This window comes from Dioscorea cayenensis, chromosome 7 (assembly GCF_009730915.1).
Source record: "Dioscorea cayenensis subsp. rotundata cultivar TDr96_F1 chromosome 7, TDr96_F1_v2_PseudoChromosome.rev07_lg8_w22 25.fasta, whole genome shotgun sequence".
NCBI classification, from domain to species: Eukaryota; Viridiplantae; Streptophyta; class Magnoliopsida; order Dioscoreales; family Dioscoreaceae; genus Dioscorea; species Dioscorea cayenensis.
In genome coordinates, this window is record NC_052477.1 from 30002438 (window position 1) to 30021406 (window position 18969).

The following is an 18969-nucleotide window of genomic DNA, read 5'->3' on the forward strand; positions in this document are numbered from 1 at the left end:
CACTCCAGCTCCGCCGACCAGCAAGCAAGCTTCAACGTACATGGACCATCCTTAGTCGACACCTTACATGTCCCTAGTTTAGCCACCTCTCGCACTTCTTCCCGGTTGGCGAATGGTAGCAGGAAGGAGTTGTCGTAATCGGTGTAATGGGCCCAGCTAACTTCGTGTTAACGACCGACGGGACGATCTCCATAACACTGGACTCATTGACGTAACCATTCACCACCGAGAGAACGGCAACCTTCGCTAGTTCCTCCCGTAGTTCGGAGCATTCCGGTGACAGGGATAGCGATAAGGATGCACGAGAGGTCCCTGGTCGCCCTGGCCCAGCAACCTTCTCCACCACTCCCTGCACACACTCCCGAGAGACCACAACAACATCCCTAGGATCCTCCGTCTTCGCAGCAGTCACCGGTTGATTCCCATCAGCATGAGTATCACCTCTCTTCGACCGCACGTGCAATCTCCTCCGGCGCGGGCTTCGTCTGATCTCAGCCTTGCATCTCGCAGCCACATGTCCTACACCCGAGCATCGCAAGCACACCACCTGGTGCCGACATTCAGCCGTAGGATGGGAGGTACGGAAGCAACGGCCGCAGGCTCCATCTCTGGGCGAGCGAGGACGCTTGGCCCCCACCGTCACAGTTGCCCCCGTCCTTACCTTAGGAGAGCTATCATTAGAAGAAGCCGAGTTCACCTCCTGCACATACGTCATCTCTTTTCTTCTCAGCTTGCGCTCCCCAGCGGTCTCCTTCAATTGTTTCGCGTCCAGCGAATCACCGTCGCCCTCACCACCGTCACGTCCGCCGTCACCCCCGCCTGCGCCACCCCAGAGATCCCCCAGGAGGCTCCCCATTTGAAGTGCATCCGTTATATGAAATTCATGAATAGAATTTGAGTAGTTACAAATATGGCATTATTTGGTTGTTGCAGATATTAAGCATATGTAGCATTCATGTTTAAAACAGAGTCCAGTAATCAGAATCCCATTGTCAAAGCACAATGTGTTAATTCAAGAATTCATTGTGTCATTGTCCTGCAAAATTTTGTTTGGCAAATGGAAAAATGTGGCGAAAAAGGGGTTTTTCCGAAAACATGTATAAATAATAGTATTCCTTGAACGTAGACCTTGTCCTACTGCAACAAGGAAAAAAGGTGAGTTTCAATATCGTAGTTTTAAGTTGTTAATGCGCAATCATAGATTTATTGAATAGTATAATCTTTGGAGCGCCCTGTTAGAATCACCTCTGTTCAGTAATGAGTTCTCTGTTGAGATGGGTATTGGATTAGTTAGTCACAAACAATAAAGTATGAACAACCAATTAATTACATTTAAAAGAAGACATAGGTCAAAGGACATGCTCAGAAACTTGAGAACATAAAATTATTCTACCACACAAATATTTGTTGGCTAATAGTGATATGTGCATGATTATTTTTCCTCATTAGGCAATTTCATGTAGATTAATGTAGTCAAAGTGGAACAAGATAGAAAATATCAAAATCATATTTGAAGATGAGTAGACTTAATTTTTGGGGGAAAAAAATACTGTTAACTTAGAGTAGTAAGTTCCTAAAGATTTTTTTCTTCCAAAAAAGTTGGTAAACAATGAAAATTAAAAGATACAAAAAATCAAAAACAAAAGACTGAAAATAAGGAACAGAGGACCTCAATCACAAGGAGTGCTAAGGACTGGAAAGAGAAAAAGAACAACTCTAGTCTAAGCACAATGTTTTATTAAGTACAATTATCTCAAGAACTTCTCTACAATAAAATGCAGTTTTTCCAGTGTAACACCATCTAGGAATTATCATACGATATTGCTGTAACTGCATTGGTTATCTCTGCAGCAAAAGACAGGATTATTCTAAGCTGAAAGAATGAGTACAGACATGGCAACAGAGAGCCAGAGAACCCTTACACATTCAGAGTGCTGTCATTGAGAATGTGATGCACATTTAGTCCACTGTTGTCAAGCTAAACCAACCTGTAATAAAGCCACGGCAGTATCAACTGCATATGCAATTGATAAAAAAAATTGTGAATACTTGCAAATAATAAATGTGAATTTTCACACAGTTTGAATCAGAACAAGATGTTTGATGGTGAATTACAAAAGATGCCTATTGCTTACAGCTGCGAGTGGGAAATATAATAAAAGGTATGTTTTGCAACAGAAAAGGTAAGCTTTGCAATCCTGGTTTTAAGTAGTTAATACACAGTAACAGATTTTTTAAATAACATTTATCTTGTATTGCCCTGTTGGAATAACTCTTCCTTCAATAATGAGGAGTGCTCTGGTGAAGTAAGTACAATGAGTCACAAAACAATAAAATATGAATGTATATATTACATATAAAATAAGATGGATGCCATAATAGAGAGAAAATCAAAATATATAAAACCCTTATATTTTCTGCATGTGACCATAAGACTTCAATCTTCCATGGTTTTAATAACTCGAATACTCCGCTGACAGATGAGCACAATTTTCCATTTTTAAATGATATGAATACAATGATTTGTAGAATTACTTGTATAATCTCTTGACGACCAGCAAAATTTTCTTATGCCAATCCTTGTCTTGGGTCTTTGCAGAATGCTATTATGACTCCTTGACATCATCTCATCAAGAGAGTGAAGCTTAGTGGCAAACTCGTGTGGATCTCCCTTGAGAGGCCGTGTCAAGGACGGTGAATTATGAGGCTCCACATAAGGAGATTCAACTTGACATAAATGGTAAGTTAGAATTGGTCCACATAAGTTGATTAGCTTGATGTCATAGTAAATAAGAAAAGTACTCGTCAACGCATTTTACTGGTTGGCTTTTATATTTTCCTAACAAGACTTGAGTTTTTGGATTGTTCTAATTAATATCCTGCAGTTGTTTTTCAGTGGCTTGTGAAATTCCTTGATATTTTCAGTGGCTGAAGGCTTGGATTAACCACTTTGGGAAATGTCACCGTTGATTTCAGTAGGATTATCAAACTTGGTTTTTCTTAAATAATATAGACTTAGTAAATCATGTATTCCCTCCTATATAAATCCATTACTCTCGGAATGCCATGCTAAGCGCAACTCTTGACTCTTGACTCTTGGCTTATGATGTGCAAACTGGTCTTTCACTCTTGACTTAAGAAACAGATAAAAAAAATGCAGCGTTGAAATGAGGGTAAACACGAATGCTTATCTTTTTTACTCTTGACTTGCGAGATGCATGTATGCATGGTATATTTATATTGGTATGTATGCTGTGCGCCTATGTTTATGTTCTTGATGATACTATAAGAGAAAATGGATGCCATACGTTATTGTCAAAGCTAGAGAAAATAACATGGTGATCCATTTTTCTTGAATGGCTTATATTTCTTGAATGTGAACACAAGCATTCAGTCTTCCAAGGTTTTCATAACTTGCACAAACTCTTGGCAGACCAACACAATATTTCATTATTTAAATGATATGAATCGTCGAATACAATGACTTGTACAATTGCTTTAAATAGATTCCTGTTCTCAAATGGTTTTTCTCCTCATCAGCACACATTGAACTCTCTTGGATTAGTAGGAGAGATGTAGCTAAATAAGATATACAAAGATATCAATTATTGAACTAAAGGGAGAAATTCCATCACAAAAGACGCAAGAAACAAAAATAAATAAATGCAAGTAGCTTTCCATTGTTTTAATTGTTTGCAAAATTTCTTTATGCCAATCCCTGTCATTGATTTTAATCCTCCCCATTTTCTCGGGTTTCTGCAAAATGCTATCATTCCTTGATATCATCTCATACAGATTGCGAAGCTTAGTAGCAAGCTTGTATGGATCTCTCAGCCCCGAGAGGCCGTCTCATTCACGGTGAATTAGGCTCCACATAAGTTGATTCAAGTTGATGTTAATGGTCATTCAGAAGGCTCCAATTGCGTTGATTCAACTTGATGTTAATAGTCATTCAGAAGGCTCCACATAAGTTGATTTAACTTGATGTTATGGTCAATTATGCAGAAAAAGACTTATCAATGCAATTCACTGATTGCTTTATATTTCCTGAAGAAGAATTCAGTGTTCCATTGTTCTTATTAATAGCTTGAAATTGCTTCCAGTGTCGTCTTGTGGAATTGCATAGCATGATTATTCCAGGTCAAAATGATTTTTGCTCATCACCACACACTGAGGTATCTTATCTTGGAGGACTTGGATATATTAATGATTTTTGCTCTTCACCACACAATCAAGAGTTCTGTAGTGAGATGGGTATTTGATATATTAATGATTTTGATTTCACCAATGGTCTAATATTTTAGCTGCAATAACCATATCAGAATCTAATGCTTAATTAATGATTGTTGGGGGAAAGAGGGAGGCTGAACCCACTCAGCACCTGGGCGGACGTGCATGTTCCCGCTGGAATAAACGGACGATAGTACCACTGCAAGACTGAAACCACCCATACACAACCACTATTCACAACTCCCGAACGCCTCACTGACCGAACTCTCACCACTGATGAGATCTACCCATGACCCACGTATCTAATGACTCCCAAAGGTCGTTGGTACATTAATGATTAGCTACCACTGTATTTAATGTAGACTGGGAGAAAATAATAGCCCGATGCGTTTCATTTGTTTATGACTGGCATAAGTCTTCAATTTTTCATAGTTTTATGACTGGCATAATCTCCTGATATACCAACACAATCTTCTATTGTTTACTGGTACAAGTACAATGACTTGTAGAAATTACCTGAGATATATTTCAGTCAAATATATGACTTTTTCTCCGCACCACACAATGAGTTCTCTTGGATGACCATACACTGAGCTCTCTTGAATGACAGGGATCGAGGGATGAAGCCAATTAAGATATATATATATATATATATATATCAATAATGGAATTATAAGGGGAAATTTCACCACAAATGCATACAGTTGAACTAAACCGGTTGATTGGCCTCCGATTCCAGTTCTAGTTATCCAATGGCAGCTCTTTCCATCTATCGTCTGGCTCTCCTCTATTGAGAACCCCGATTCACGAGCAGGACTCTATCAAGCCAAAAAGAGGTTGATCCACTTCATTCGCTTGGCGAATGATCTTCGCTTCGCGGGAACAACAAAAACCACCATCTCGCTCTTTCCTTTCTTCGGTGCTACCTTTTATTCAGTCTTTGAGACCCGGAGAAGTAGGGGGCGGCTCAGAGGTAGCGAGACTGACCGCAATTGCAGGAATCGGTTCTACTCTCTTTCATTTTTTTGTTGGAAAGTACTTGCCGTTTTATTTTTTTATTTTTATTTTTTTTTGATTTTTTTTTTAAAAATGTGGATAAACCACATATATTAATAAAAAAAGAACCACAAGATACAACGAACCTTCCACTAGCAGTGAAAACAAAACAAAACAAAGCTAACAAAGGAGGAATAACGGGTCTCCTCCTGACCCACATAGTACAGAAAAGCTACTCCTTGCCGTTTTATTTCTATAAATTAGTAGTTTATTTATTTTTATATAATAATAATAATAACTTCATCATTTTACTTATTTTAAATTCATTGCTTTCAACCTGGCATCTACAAAGACAATAAGTGTTGTCCATAAAATAGTTATGAAAATTGTCCTATAGTTTTTTCTTTCTGTCTTTGTTTTTATCTTTTTTGAGCTTCATGTTTTTTCCAAAAAAAATAAAAAGTTATGAAAAGACAAACGAATACGATGGTGCATACATTACAGTAGTTTATCTATGTCTAGAGATTTATTAACTCTGCTTAAAGTTAAATAGGTGATCAAAATCATATTATCATATATATATATATATATATACACACACGGCAAGAGAATTTTCAATAACTTAATCAAATTTATAAATTCCCTGTGCTATTATGGTTCAATTATGGAGTGGAGAGAAACCATATCCTCCATGCACGGTACTCCACTAGGTAGTGATTGTTGTGACCAAATTTTTTTTAAAAAAAAATTAAATATATACACATGGACAAAGACTACCATTCTCTTGACGTGAGTTGCTGCATTGTTTGCTGGTAAGCCTATATATACATACATATAGTTAATGATCAGTCTAACAGTCTCACAACTCAACTTATTCATCTCATCTCTCTGTGTTACAGCAACCACCACCATGATAAGTTCAGATCACCGGAGTGACTCCTCCACTTCCTCCTTCCTCTTTTCCATCCCATCATGCTTCTTCTTCTTCTTCTTCATTATACTAGTGCTATTATCCTTATCAAGCCCCTCCTCATCAGCTAATGCACTCAGCTCCCATTCACAACAATGCCTGGACCTTCTCAACCTCAAGAAAGGTTTCATCATGCTCAACGAAAGCTACGCCAACTACTTTTCTATAACAAGTTCAATCCCGCACTGGCGCGCTGGTACAGACTGTTGCCGATGGGAGGGAGTCAGCTGTGACGAAGCATCCGGTCTTGTTGTCTCTCTCGACCTCAGCGACAGGTTAATTGGAGGTGACATTATTCCATCTCTTTTCAACCTCACCTCCCTCCAAAGACTCAATCTCGCATTCAATATTTTTCAACCAGAGCGCTGTCCTGCATTCGGATTTGGAAAAAAACTGGCTAATCTCACACATCTCAACGTTTCTATTCCGGACTGCTGGTAGGCTAAGTCCCCATCAGCATCTCTCGCCTTACAAAGCTCATATCTTTGGACCTCTCCTCATATTTCCCTATGGCCCCATATGCTTTGAAGCTGGAGAAGCCTGATTTGGGTACTATCATCAGAGACCTTTCTAATTTAAAAGAGCTCAATTTGGATGGAGTCAATATCTCTTCTAGTGGGACGGAGTGGTGCCAAGCTATCTCTGACTCTGTTCCCCGGACTTCAACTTCTCAGCTTACAAGAATCTTCACTCTCGGGACCGATTGACAGCTCACTGTCCAAGCTTCAGAACTTATCAATACTTCGTCTTGATTTTAACAATCTTTCGTCCCATGTGCCGGACTTCTTTGCAAACTTTTCTTCTTTGACTGTGCTTAGTCTCAGTGGCTGTGGGCTCAAAGGTTTGTTTCCAACTAGCATGTTTGAACTCTTGAACTTGAAGACACTTTATCTTTCATATAATGAGATGCTAGAAGGGGTTTTCCCAGAATTCCCATTAAATAGCTCTTTGGAGATATTGATTATTTCTAGTACGAATTTCTCTGGGAGTCTGCCAAATTCTTTGGGAAACTTGGAATCCTTGATATCCTTGGATCTTCGTCATTGTAATTTCTCAGGGTCAATACCTTGGTCAATTGGGAATCTCAGTGAATTGGTTTATTTAGACCTCTCCTATAATCATCTCTCCGGGCACTTACCACCGATGCTTGCTGGTTCAAAAATTTCAACCATTGATCTTTCTTCTAATTACTTTATTGGGCAGATCCCAAGCACTCTCGGTCATGCACATCACCTTATATCACTTCATCTTGAAGACAACTTATTGACTGGATCTATCCCCATGTCTTTGTTCACACTCAAAAAATTAGAGAAGTTGTCTCTAGTTGACAACAAGCTCTCTGGTCAACTGCAAGAATTCACAAATGCATCTTCAACATTGCAATATGTTGGTCTGTGGGGCAATAATCTCCATGGGAAGCTCCCAAAATCACTTGTTAATCTCTTTGCTCTCATCTCACTTGATTTAAGTTCAAACAACTTTGATGGTTCGGTGATGGGTTTAGAGTTGTTTGGCCACCTTCAAAATCTCACATACTTGGATCTTTCAGGCATTGATTTGTCAATCTCTCACCGAATTGTTGGTTCTTCTCTTCTATTTCCATCTCTCCATACTTTGAAATTGCAATCTTGCAATCTGATGGCTATCCCATCTTTCTTGAAGCATAAGAAGAATATGGGGCTCCTAGACCTTTCAAACAATAGAATTAATGGGGTTATACCCAAGTGGATTTGGGGTATTGGGCGCTCTTTGAATTTATCTTACAACTTATTTAATGATATTGAGAGGCCTCTTCCTGATCCTAAAACTATGATGAGCATCAACAGCCTTGATCTACATTCTAATATGCTTCAAGGACAAATTCCCCTTCTCCACGCACAATTTTTGGATTATTCAAATAACTATTTCACTGGTTCCATCCCACTTAATATATCTGCATACCTACTTGGCACTTCTGCTTTTTTTTTGGCCAACAACAATCTCACCGGAGAAATCCCCGCATCAATTTGTGATACATATCTTCAAATCCTTGATCTTTCAAAGAATAACTTGAGTGGTTCAATCCAAGGATGTCTATTAGAGAGCCTTTCTAATTTGCAAGCACTTAACCTTAGAGAGAATCAATTTCAAGGAATCCTCCCTCAAAACATCAACTCAAGTTGCTCACTGGTAACAATCGATTTTTACGGAAACAAGTCTCGAAGGAGAAATACCAAAATCATTATCAAAATGTGAAAAGCTTGAGTTTTTTTAGATCTCGAAGCAATAAATTAGCAGGCTCTTTTTCCATATTGGTTAGGAACCTTCCCTCACTGAAAGTCCTTGTTCTCAGCGAAAAATGGATTTTATGGACGTTTTGAATGACCCTCCGGGAGTGTATGTAGAGCAATCACACCTTTGAAATGTTGCAAAATCTTAGACATTTCATCTAACAACTTCACTGGTAGTCTACCATCAGATTGTTTCACAAGAATGAAGGCTATGATGATTCGTCCAGAAGGGACAGAAACAATTGGTTTCTCACATTTTGGGCTTGTGCAATGGGGTGATCCATACTACCATAATGCTCCACCATCAGCATATTTTGAGGATGTAGTTACAGTCACTGCAAAGGGGTCTAAGAGGGAACTAGTAAAGATTCCCACTACAACTGCGTACATTGATGTCTCCAACAATAGATTTGAAGGTGTTTTTGCCCGAAGTGATTGGGGACCTTAAGTCACTTCATTTCTTGAACATGTCACTAAATGCTTTCAATGGTCATATTCCACAAGTTCTTGAAAATTTGAGAGATCTAGAGTCATTGGATCTCTCAGGAAACCAACTCTCCGGTGAGATTCCAAACTCTCTAACTTCCCTGACGTTCTTGTCCTTCCTAAATCTATCAAACAACAACTTAGTAGGAAGGATACCACAGGGAAACCAGTTCAACACATTTTCCAATTCTTCATTTGAAGGGAATCCCGGACTTTGTGGCAGCCCATTATCAAGACAATGTGTCAATTCAACAAGCATGGAGCCTTCTACATATCTCAACAATGCATCCCCTGAACTCGACATGGAAGAGATCTGGATTTGGATGTTCAGAGGGTTAGGGTTCGGAGTGGGATTTGCATTGGCCTTTTGCCATCAAGTGTTGTTTGCCAAACTCAAAATATGGTATAAGAGGAGGTTCATGAACAGGTAAAAATTCAATCTCACTTGTGATTTTTGCAGCTAGCAAATAATCGTGGTGCTTCTTAAATTGCCCTGTTTATGTAGTATTGTACTTTTGATTTTTTGTATATATTGCACCACTGTAAAAATTACTTCCTACTTTATTATGTAATAAGATGCATCATAAGATATTTGTGACTTCTATGGAAGACGGGCTACCACCCTATTCGGCACGACAACTGGGTGGAGGGTGCGCTCCCGCGATATCTCGGCCGCACCCTTATTTCACGTACTAGCAACAAAGAGTGTACCGTGAGGGATCTGGCCGAGGCACCTGGGAGGCCTCCATTGGGGGATTACGCTCCAATTAGAAGGGTATTTGATAACATTAGATCGCCTCCCTACCCTTAGCGCCGATCGGAGGTATTGGCGCTGCATCTTCGAATGGGGCCTTTTTCGGTCAAATCCTTTACACTCTTGAATGATAGAGGTCTACGTTGCTGCTGGACCCCTATCATTCCTCAAGAGTCTTAGTCCTAAGAAGGTCAATCTCTTCAACTGGTTAGCTTGGGACGATAAGATATTGACTTTGGAAAACTTAGCTTACAGTGCTGTGAACCCCTTTCCTACTCCCACTTGTGTGATGTGTCATGCGGATGTGGAGTCGTCAAATCATCTGCTTACCCATTGCCCGGTAGCACTTTCGCACATTTGAGCTTCTTTGGTCGACTTTTCGAGATCCGTGGCACCGACCTCTTTAAAAAGAATTATGGGGACTTGGCGTCATTCCATTAGAAAATCCTTGTCCTCTTCGGACTTCTTGATTAGAGCATCACCCCGAACATTTGGCTTAGGCGAAACGCACGCATTTTTCCTCCTGGCTGCCTCTCCTGTTACTATTATTATTAAAATTGTTCATCCCCAGGTGCTCCTGGTGGTGTAATGCAGGGGCAGGATTCCAGGAGAGCTAAATTGGAGTGCCAGAAGAAGATTGCTGAGTCTTGAGTTCATATCCTCTAGGGACATGCAGTCTGTCCCCGAGCCTCCTTCCTCCCGCAGTGGTGTAGTTTCTCGAGCTCTGTTCCCCTGCTAGAGTGGTCTCTTGGGGGTGGGGTCTGATGGTTTTGCTCTCCTGCTTTTGTGTCCTGGTTGTAGTGGTTGCTTTCTCCACTTCTTGTGGTTGGTCTAATCTAGTCCTGTATTTTGTTCTGTTTTTCCTATAAATGCATGTGGTTTATCCACTTTTTCAGATATCTATGCTAATGAGATTTGTTCTGTTCATCCCATCAAAGAACTAAATTAACAGTGCTTGAATTATAACTTGAAGTTGATTTTTTCAAAACAGCTATACAACCACTTGTTGAATTATTATATCATCCTTGCACAGTATAATTGACAGTCACAAGGCATGTTTTGTTCATATCTGAAGACATTAAAATGCCGCAGAAGTGATAATTAATCAACTTTCCCATTCATTTTCTAAATGGGAATACTACTGAAACTTCATTTACAGTTACATAGATGATGAAAAGTAGTATGTAATTTTTTTTTGGAAGATATGGATAAACACAGAGATACATGACAAAATGTTCCACTAATTATGAAAAAGAGAAATTTAAAACAAAACCAGACACAAGAAAAATAAAGGGAAAGGAGGGACAGTGTTGAGGCTGTTTGATCAGACATATCGCTGGAGCCACTGCAGACTGCTCCCCAGGTTCCTGTGTATGCTACCAGCTCAGTCTATGAAGGCCCATGAATTACTCTACTCTGAATTGGGATTCACATCATCCCAAAGTTATCTTCTTGTTATGTATTGTTTTAGAATATGCTGTTACTGTATGTTTGTATTTTCTATTTCAGTTGTTCTGGTTGTATGAATTATGCTGTTTTACTGGCACGCATATTAGTTGTTTGTTTAAATGCTTGAATGATCTAATGAAGTGAATGCAAGGAAGTTTAGAGCAATTCTGCTATCTTCTCTTCTTCTCATTTCTTCCTTTCTTTTGTTATTGTATTGAGAGATCAATTAACAGTGAGCCTGAGTAAGACAAGAATAGAACACTTCCTTGACAGATATCTAAGAATGAAAACAGAAAACAGATATCTCCAAGTTCATGATCTCATTCTAAGGAAAACAACAGTAATGAATTGAGAACACAAGTCAGACAAGAATAGAACACTTCCTTGACATCCTCCGATCGAGCTCTCTAGAGCCGGCCTCTGTTCACAGGATTCTTCACCCTTTTTCTCTCCTTCGTCCTTGCCTTTTAAACCCCCAGTCCATTCGGGCTTAACCAAAATCGCCTGGATGTAACGACCAGCACGTGACTCGCAGCTGCCTCAGTGGGTGTAACAGACGTCACGTGCTTTGCAGCTGCTCTCTTTCCCTCCAGCCAACTATCTTTCCCGCCATCCTTCCAATTAATATGAATGGGAACTGTTACATTAATAGGCCAAGTTTAAGCACGCCTATAATAGATGTTATATTAAGTGCACTTTATAGACCTTAATATCCGAAATATTGCTATAGGTGAAGTTCAAAAACATTCATAACAAGCAGCATCCTTTGAACATAGGTATTGTCGTTTTCAACAGAAAAAGGCCAGTTTTGAAATTCGAGTTTTAAGTGGTTAATTGATCATAATCATAATCTCCATTATCAAGGAATTGTATTAATTCAACTAGTGTGGAGCAGTCTTCAGATTCTAAGAATGCACTCACAGAGTTTGACATGGACGAGATTTGGTTCTGGATGTTCACAGGATTGGGTTACGGAGTTGGATTTGCATCGGCCATTATCTATCAATTGTTCTTTCTGAAGTGGAAAATGTGATACAAGAGGAGGTTCATGAACAGATAAAGACCTGCATTTCTAAAACAAGAGGGCCTTCCTTCTTCTGTAATCATCAAAGAAACTATTTCGAGGGCCAAGATATGACTTCAACTTTGGGTATCGTACTTATAATTTCCATGTATACAATCAGATATTTGTTTCATAGCATGACTACAATATTGTACTTTACTCCATGTCTTGCTGGTTCTCTAATAACTGCATTTGATTTATGTGTTCTCTGCAAGAGATCATCACTTTGTGTTTTTCTCTGTTATCTGGCTACAACCATGTTAATTGCCTAATCGATTCAGTTACTAATGAATGGATGATGGCCATGTGTTTGGCTTCTTTATTCTCCAACAACATTAAAGTTATCTTTTATTTGTACAGGTACCCGTTATCTGGACACATTTATAAGGATGAATGACAAACATACACATATCACAGTTAATATTTATTCAATATGAAAGCTTTCTTGTTTACAGAGGAGGGTCTGCTGTACTTGAAAGATATCAATTGTTAGGATTGTTCAATATATATATATATATATATGTATACTATTCATTGATTTAAGAATGTATTTCCATAGGAAATTAATGCACGAAGTAACAGAAGAGACGAACACAACCTTTTACAATTGAGTTCTGACTCACTGATATTTAAAAGTTTTTATATGCAAACATTTAGCAAAATAGAAATCAGAACTCAATTTACACAATTTACATTGGCCCAAAATTTTAGGTTGAGTTTGGATCTGTTTGCTGCTGTATGTATGAGTTCAACAAGAGAGTTCCGATGACTCCTGTTCAACATGGACGGATAATAGCCAACTTTTAAGAGTAGGACTGGAAAGGCTTTGCCAATCTCAAACAAACATTTTGCACATCTCTGAGAAATTGGGAATCCAATTAAGTTCCATCAATGCTCCAGATCTCTGGCATGACCATAATATACAAAATGCTCATAACATTCCACTTGGCTGCACAGGTTTCAGACAGTGAAAATTGTTCAAATCCATTGGACTCCAAACAAGTATAGAGTGATATAATTCTCGAACTTGAAACTTCACATTTATGTAGATTGCCTCGGTTATCACTTTCTTTGATTTTGATAGCTCAGTCTTCAAATTCATGAACATGTGAAATTTCCACTCAATTCTCAAACAGGGCATTAGCATCTATGTTTGCATATATGTATGTACTTCCAGCAGCGAGTGAACAAGCATACATTTCTTAAATAGCATGTCGCTCTTATGGTACTTCTTGATTTATGTCTGCCATACCATGGTGGAAATCACTTAGAGATATCTATGCTAAGCTTAGCTTTGTGTCTTCATGACACCAACATCATTGAGAGACTGATGTGAATTCAAGTAGAAAGAAAAGTGTTTGATTGAAAAAATCAGGACACGAGGTTTGAATTTTAACTTGCAATTGACATTTCAAAGCTGATATAGGCCCAATTTCAATGTCTTCGCCTTCAGTATCGGTTAATTCAATCCAGCATTTTCCTCACAAAGAGATAAGACTATTGATTGTTTGACAAAGTCATGTATTCCTTCCTATTATTAAATCCATTACTCTTGGAATGCCATGCTAAGCTCGACTATTGACTGTTTGACTTTTGGCTGGTGACGTGCAAACCAGTATTTCATATATATATATATATATATATATTTAAAAAAGACCACTAACATTAATTAGTCTTGCCCTTTTGAGAAAAAAAAAGCGTGTGAAACACAAATGCTGGTTTTTTTTTACTCTTGACTTGAGAGATGCATGCATGGTATTATAAGTCACTGTATTATATACTTGATAATATTGGGGAATATGCATGCATGGTATTGTAAGTCTATTTTAAATGCATTTCTTCAAAATAATATAAAATGTTAATTTGTATTAAAACAAACAGTGATTTTTTTTTTAAAAAAATATGGACATGTGAGGACAAGTCACTTTTATTATATAAAAAAAAATAACAACTCAATTATTAATGTATTGATTCTTTGACTCTACTCTTGGTTTCAAGAAACACATGTTTCTTTTAGCTAGTACTACCCCACTGATTCATCATGCCTCTTGTGTTACCACCACCATCACCATCATCATCACCACCACCAGTAGGCAGTAGCAGCAGCATGATAAGTTCAGATGACCGGAGTGTCTCCATCTTCCTCCTTTTCATTCCATGCTCCTTCTTATTTTTGTTCATACTGGTACCATTCTCCTTATCAAGTTCCACGTCAGCAAATTCACAACAATGCCTGGACCTTCTCGACCTCAAAAAAAGTTTCATCATGCTCAATGCAAGCACCGACATCGACTACTACTTCCCTGCAACAACTTCACTCCCGCACTGGCTTCCTGGCACAGACTGCTGCGGGTGGGAAGGAGTCAGCTGCGACGAAGCATCCGATCTTGTTGTTTCTCTGGACCTCAGCGAGAGGTATATGGGAGGCAACATTATGCCCTCCCTTTTCAACCTCACCTCCCTCCAAACACTCAATCTTGCCTACAATAGCTTCAACCAGCTGAGTGCTGTCCTGCTTTTGGATTTGGAAAAATTGGCTAATCTCACACATCTCAACCTTTCATATTCCGGACTGCTGGTAGGCCAAGTCCCCATCAGCATCTCTCGCCTCACAAAACTCATTTCTTTGGACCTTTCCACATATGACATATATCCTTTGAAGCTGGAAAAGCCTGACCTTGGTACTCTCATCGGAGACCTTTCTCATTTAAAAGAGCTGTATTTGGATGAAGTGGATATTTCTTCAAGCACGACGGAGTGGTCCCAAGCCATCTCTCACTCCGTTCCTGGACTTGAAGCTCTCAGTTTGATTGATTGTTCGCTGTCAGGGCCAATTGACAGTTCCTTCTCCAAGCTCCAAAATTTATCAATACTTCATCTTGATTCCAATTCTCTGTCCCAAGTGCCTGAATTCTTTGCAAAATTTCCTTCTTTAAGTGTGCTGAGTCTCAGTGGGTGTGGACTTGAGGAATTTTTTCCAACCAGAGTGTTTGAAGAACTTTTGAACTTGAAGACACTTGATCTTTCATATAATCCGATGCTAGCAAGGGTTTCTTTGGGGAGTTTATTAAATTCTTTGCTAAAGTTAAAAGTCTTTGACATCTTTGAAACTTGCTGGTTGTAATTTCTCAGAGCCAATACCCCGGTCAATCTGGAATCTCAGTGAATTGGTTAATTTAAACCTCGCTGATAATCACCTCTTTGGGGACTTGCCACCAATGCCTGCTAGTTCAAAGATCTCGATCCTTGATCTTTCTTATAATAATGTCACTGGACTGATCTCCAGTACTCTCAGCTCTGCACGTCAACTTGTGTCACTTGATTTAGCAGGCAACTCACTCACTGGATCTATCCCAATGTCTTTGTTCACCCTACCGCAATTGGAAAAGTTGTATCTAGCTGACAACAAGCTCTCGGGTCAGCTGCAAGAATTCAAAAACGCATCTTCTACGTTACAATATGTTGATCTAAGTGGCAATAATCTCCGAGGGAAGCTCCCAAAATCACTAGCCAATCTCTCTGCTCTCGTGTTACTTGATTTAGGTTCAAACAACTTTGATGGCTCAGTGGTGGAATTAGAGTTGTTTGGCTACCTTCAAAATCTCAGAGTCTTGGATCTTTCAGGCATTAACTTCTTGACCTCTAACAGAATTGCAGATTCTTCTCATCTATTTCCATCTCTTACTCAGTTGGAATTGGAATCTTGCAATCTCACGGCTATCCCATCTTTCTTGAAACATAAAAAGAATATATTCCTGCTAAACCTTTCATACAACAGAATTAATGGTACTATACCCACCTGGATATGGAGTATTGGGAGTTTCTTTAAGTTTATGTATTTAGCTTTCAACTCATTCACAGATATTGAGAAGACTTTCTTGAAACATTCAAATAATTTTTGAGTCTAGATCTTTCAAGCAACAGAATTGGTGGTACCATACCAAGTTGGATATGGAGCTCCAGTCTTTCCTACCTGAATTTGTCATGCAACTTGTTCACAAGTGTTGAGGGGTCTTTCTCCAATTCTTCCACTGACAGTGTTCGTATCGATCTCCACTCTAACTTGCTTCAAGGACCAACTCCTCTTCCTCCACCAAATAGTGTTTTTGTGGACTACTCAAACAACCTCTTCACTTCTTCCATCCCATTTAACATATCATACTACCTGAAAAAAACTATATTCTTCTCATTGTCAAATAATAGTCTCACGGGAGAAGTCCCCTCATCAATTTGTACTGCAACAGAACTCTATATTTTTGATATCTCTCACAACAATTTGAGTGGCTCGATACCAGCTTGCCTATTGGAAAGTCTCATCCACTTGAGAGTGTTGAATGCTCGGGAGAATAGTTTTCAAGGAAGCATGCCTCAAAAGGTCAGCTCAAGATGTGCTATACAAACCATTAACCTCAATGGAAACAAGTTAGAAGGGGTGGTACCCAGCTCATGGGCCAACTGTGCTGAGCTAGAAGTCGTAGACCTTGGTAGGAATAAGTTGGCAGACTCTTTCCCACATTGGCTGATGAACCTTTCTGCACTGAAAGTCTTGGTTCTCAAAAAAAACAAATTCTTTGGACATCTGACTGGAATTTGCAAAGGTAATCACTTCTTCATGAATCTCCAAATCTTTGACATCTCTTCAAACCATTTCACTGGTAGCTTGCCATCAGAGTGCTTTAAGAGCATGAAGGCGATGATGGTTCATCAGGGACAGACGGAGACAATTGGATACAGGAATGATAGTTCAAGCGCACCATATTATCAAGACACGATTACTGTTAATTTGAAAGGGTTTGAGATCCAACTAGTAAAGATTTTGTCTACCTTCACTTCCATCGATTTGTCAGATAACCAATTTGTGGGAAATATTCCTCAAGTTCTTGGTGATCTTAAGTCCCTTCATTCTTTGAACATGTCACTTAATGCTTTCACTGGTGAAATTCCACGGGTAGTCGGAGATATGAGTGAGCTAGAGGCATTGGACCTCTCAGGAAACCAATTATCAGGAGTGATTCCGAGTTCTCTAACCTCCCTGACCTTCTTGGCTTTCTTGAATCTGTCAAACAACAATTTGATTGGCAGAATACCACAGAGCTACCAGTTCTTCACATTCTCAAATTCATCATTTGAAGGGAATCCAGGACTGTGTGGGAGCCCATTATCAAGGGATTGTATTAATTCAACTAGTGTGGAGCCATCTTCAAATTCTACGAATACACCCACAGAGTTTGACATGGACAAGATTTGGTTCTGGATGTTCACAGGATTGGGTTATGGAGTTGGATTTGCAGCGGCCATTATCTATCTATTGTTCTTTCCCAAGTGGAAAATGTGGTACAAGAGGAGGTTCATGAACAGATAAAGACATACATTTCTAAAACGAGAGGACATTCCTTCTTCTGTAATCATCAAAGAAACTATTTCAAAGGCCAAGCTATGACTTCGGGTACCATACTTATAATTTATATGTATACAATCAGATAGTTGATAAATACCATGAATGCAATATTGTACTTTTCTCCTTGTCTTGCTGATTCTCTGACAACTGCAACTGAAATGTGTTCTGTGCAAGAGATCATCACTTTGTGTTTTTTTCTGTTTTCTGGCTACAACCATGTTAATTGCATACTCAATTCAGTTACTAATGAATGGATGATGGCCATGTGTTTGCCTTCTTTATTCTCCAACAATATTAAAGTTGTCTTTTATTTGTACCGGTACCTGTTATTTGTACTGATAGCCATATGTTCTTTTTCTCCATGGCACCAACCATGTTTTCTATTTATAATTTTGTATGAAAATATCTGTTATCTGAAACCATTCATACAGGTTTATGATAAGTATATACACATATCATGTTGACATTTATCCACAAAATGATAGCATTCTTCACTGCAGAGGAGTTTTTTTTTTAATTTTATTATTTGAAGAATATTAATTGCTAGGTTTTTTCTGTATTTATTGGATTGCACATGCACTTCCACAAACAAATTCAGGTAGGAGATAACTGGGGAAACAGACATTATCAGCTTACTGACAGACAAATGCATGGAACTTTCAGAAGACATGGACATAAGAGATGATCACAACGTTTGAGAGCATGTCTTGAGGTATGACTCCTGATTCTGTAGTCAATAAAATTAAGACTCTCGAATTATAAGATGGAATTGATTTTGCAAGCTGATATAGACCCAATTTCATTGTCTACCTTCACTATGAGATAATTCAATCCAATATTTAACTCTTTTCTGATGCACTTTGTTAATTAGCATAATTCTTATGAGTTTAGTTTCCAAATATTTTGATGTGTTGCAAGAATTTCTCCTAATCAACAAAATTCTTAAAACAAGTCCAAGAATTTCTTGACAAATGAATCTCTATAAGAACATGATGCAAATGTAGCCAACTGTTGCCAAGCTAAAACCAGCCTGCAATAATTAAAGTCATGGCAGTATCAAGCATTAATCGTATATGAAATTGACAAAATAATTGTAAATAATTGTGAATAATTGCAAACAACACATGTGAATATCTACTCAGTTTGCATTTGAATAACATGTTTGATGGTGAATTACAAATATACCTATTGCCCATAATTGAAAGTAGAAATATAGAAAAAGGGGGTGTTCTGAAATATATATCAATAATAGGATTCCTTAAACATAGACCTTGCCCTCCCCTCAACAGAAAAGGTGTGTTTTGAAAATCCTGCTTTAAGTAGTTAATACACAATAATAGATTTCTTAAATAG

At 38.6% G+C, this 18969-nt stretch overlaps 3 protein-coding genes and 1 pseudogene across 3 annotated transcripts; all 4 read left to right on the forward strand.

Annotated features, from left to right (window-relative positions):
* Nucleotides 1-4886: 4886 nt before the first annotated feature.
* Nucleotides 4887-8431, forward strand: LOC120265327 (receptor-like protein 6). The gene is made up of 2 exons (XM_039273197.1): nucleotides 4887-6633; nucleotides 6823-8431. Exons 1-2 carry the CDS (start codon nucleotides 6068-6070, stop codon nucleotides 8429-8431), a joined length of 2175 nt encoding a protein of 724 aa, XP_039129131.1. The 5' UTR covers nucleotides 4887-6067.
* A 181-nt stretch (nucleotides 8432-8612) lies between these two features.
* On the forward strand, nucleotides 8613-9550 carry LOC120265703 (annotated as a pseudogene).
* A 4709-nt stretch (nucleotides 9551-14259) lies between these two features.
* On the forward strand, nucleotides 14260-16120 carry LOC120265328 (receptor-like protein 6). The gene is made up of 2 exons (XM_039273198.1): nucleotides 14260-15169; nucleotides 15351-16120. Exons 1-2 carry the CDS (start codon nucleotides 14260-14262, stop codon nucleotides 16118-16120), a joined length of 1680 nt encoding a protein of 559 aa, XP_039129132.1.
* Nucleotides 16121-17904, forward strand: LOC120264636 (receptor-like protein 18). Its single transcript, XM_039272463.1, has 2 exons — nucleotides 16121-16816; nucleotides 16889-17904. Exons 1-2 carry the CDS (start codon nucleotides 16582-16584, stop codon nucleotides 17578-17580), a joined length of 927 nt encoding a protein of 308 aa, XP_039128397.1. The 5' UTR covers nucleotides 16121-16581; the 3' UTR covers nucleotides 17581-17904.
* Nucleotides 17905-18969: the final 1065 nt, after the last annotated feature.

Bases quoted from the DNA above. Each gene is read 5' to 3' on its own strand.
- LOC120265327 (XM_039273197.1), top strand. From the start codon at position 6,068: ATGATCAGTCTAACAGTCTCACAACTCAACTTATTCATCTCATCTCTC. The intron at 6,634-6,822 runs GTAGGCTAAGTC...AGTGGGACGGAG, and splicing joins GTTTCTATTCCGGACTGCTG to TGGTGCCAAGCTATCTCTGA.
- LOC120265328 (XM_039273198.1), top strand. From the start codon at position 14,260: ATGCCTCTTGTGTTACCACCACCATCACCATCATCATCACCACCACCA. The intron at 15,170-15,350 runs GTGGGTGTGGAC...GTAATTTCTCAG, and splicing joins TTTAAGTGTGCTGAGTCTCA to AGCCAATACCCCGGTCAATC.
- LOC120264636 (XM_039272463.1), top strand. From the start codon at position 16,582: ATGCCTCAAAAGGTCAGCTCAAGATGTGCTATACAAACCATTAACCTC. The intron at 16,817-16,888 runs GTAATCACTTCT...GCTTGCCATCAG, and splicing joins TCTGACTGGAATTTGCAAAG to AGTGCTTTAAGAGCATGAAG.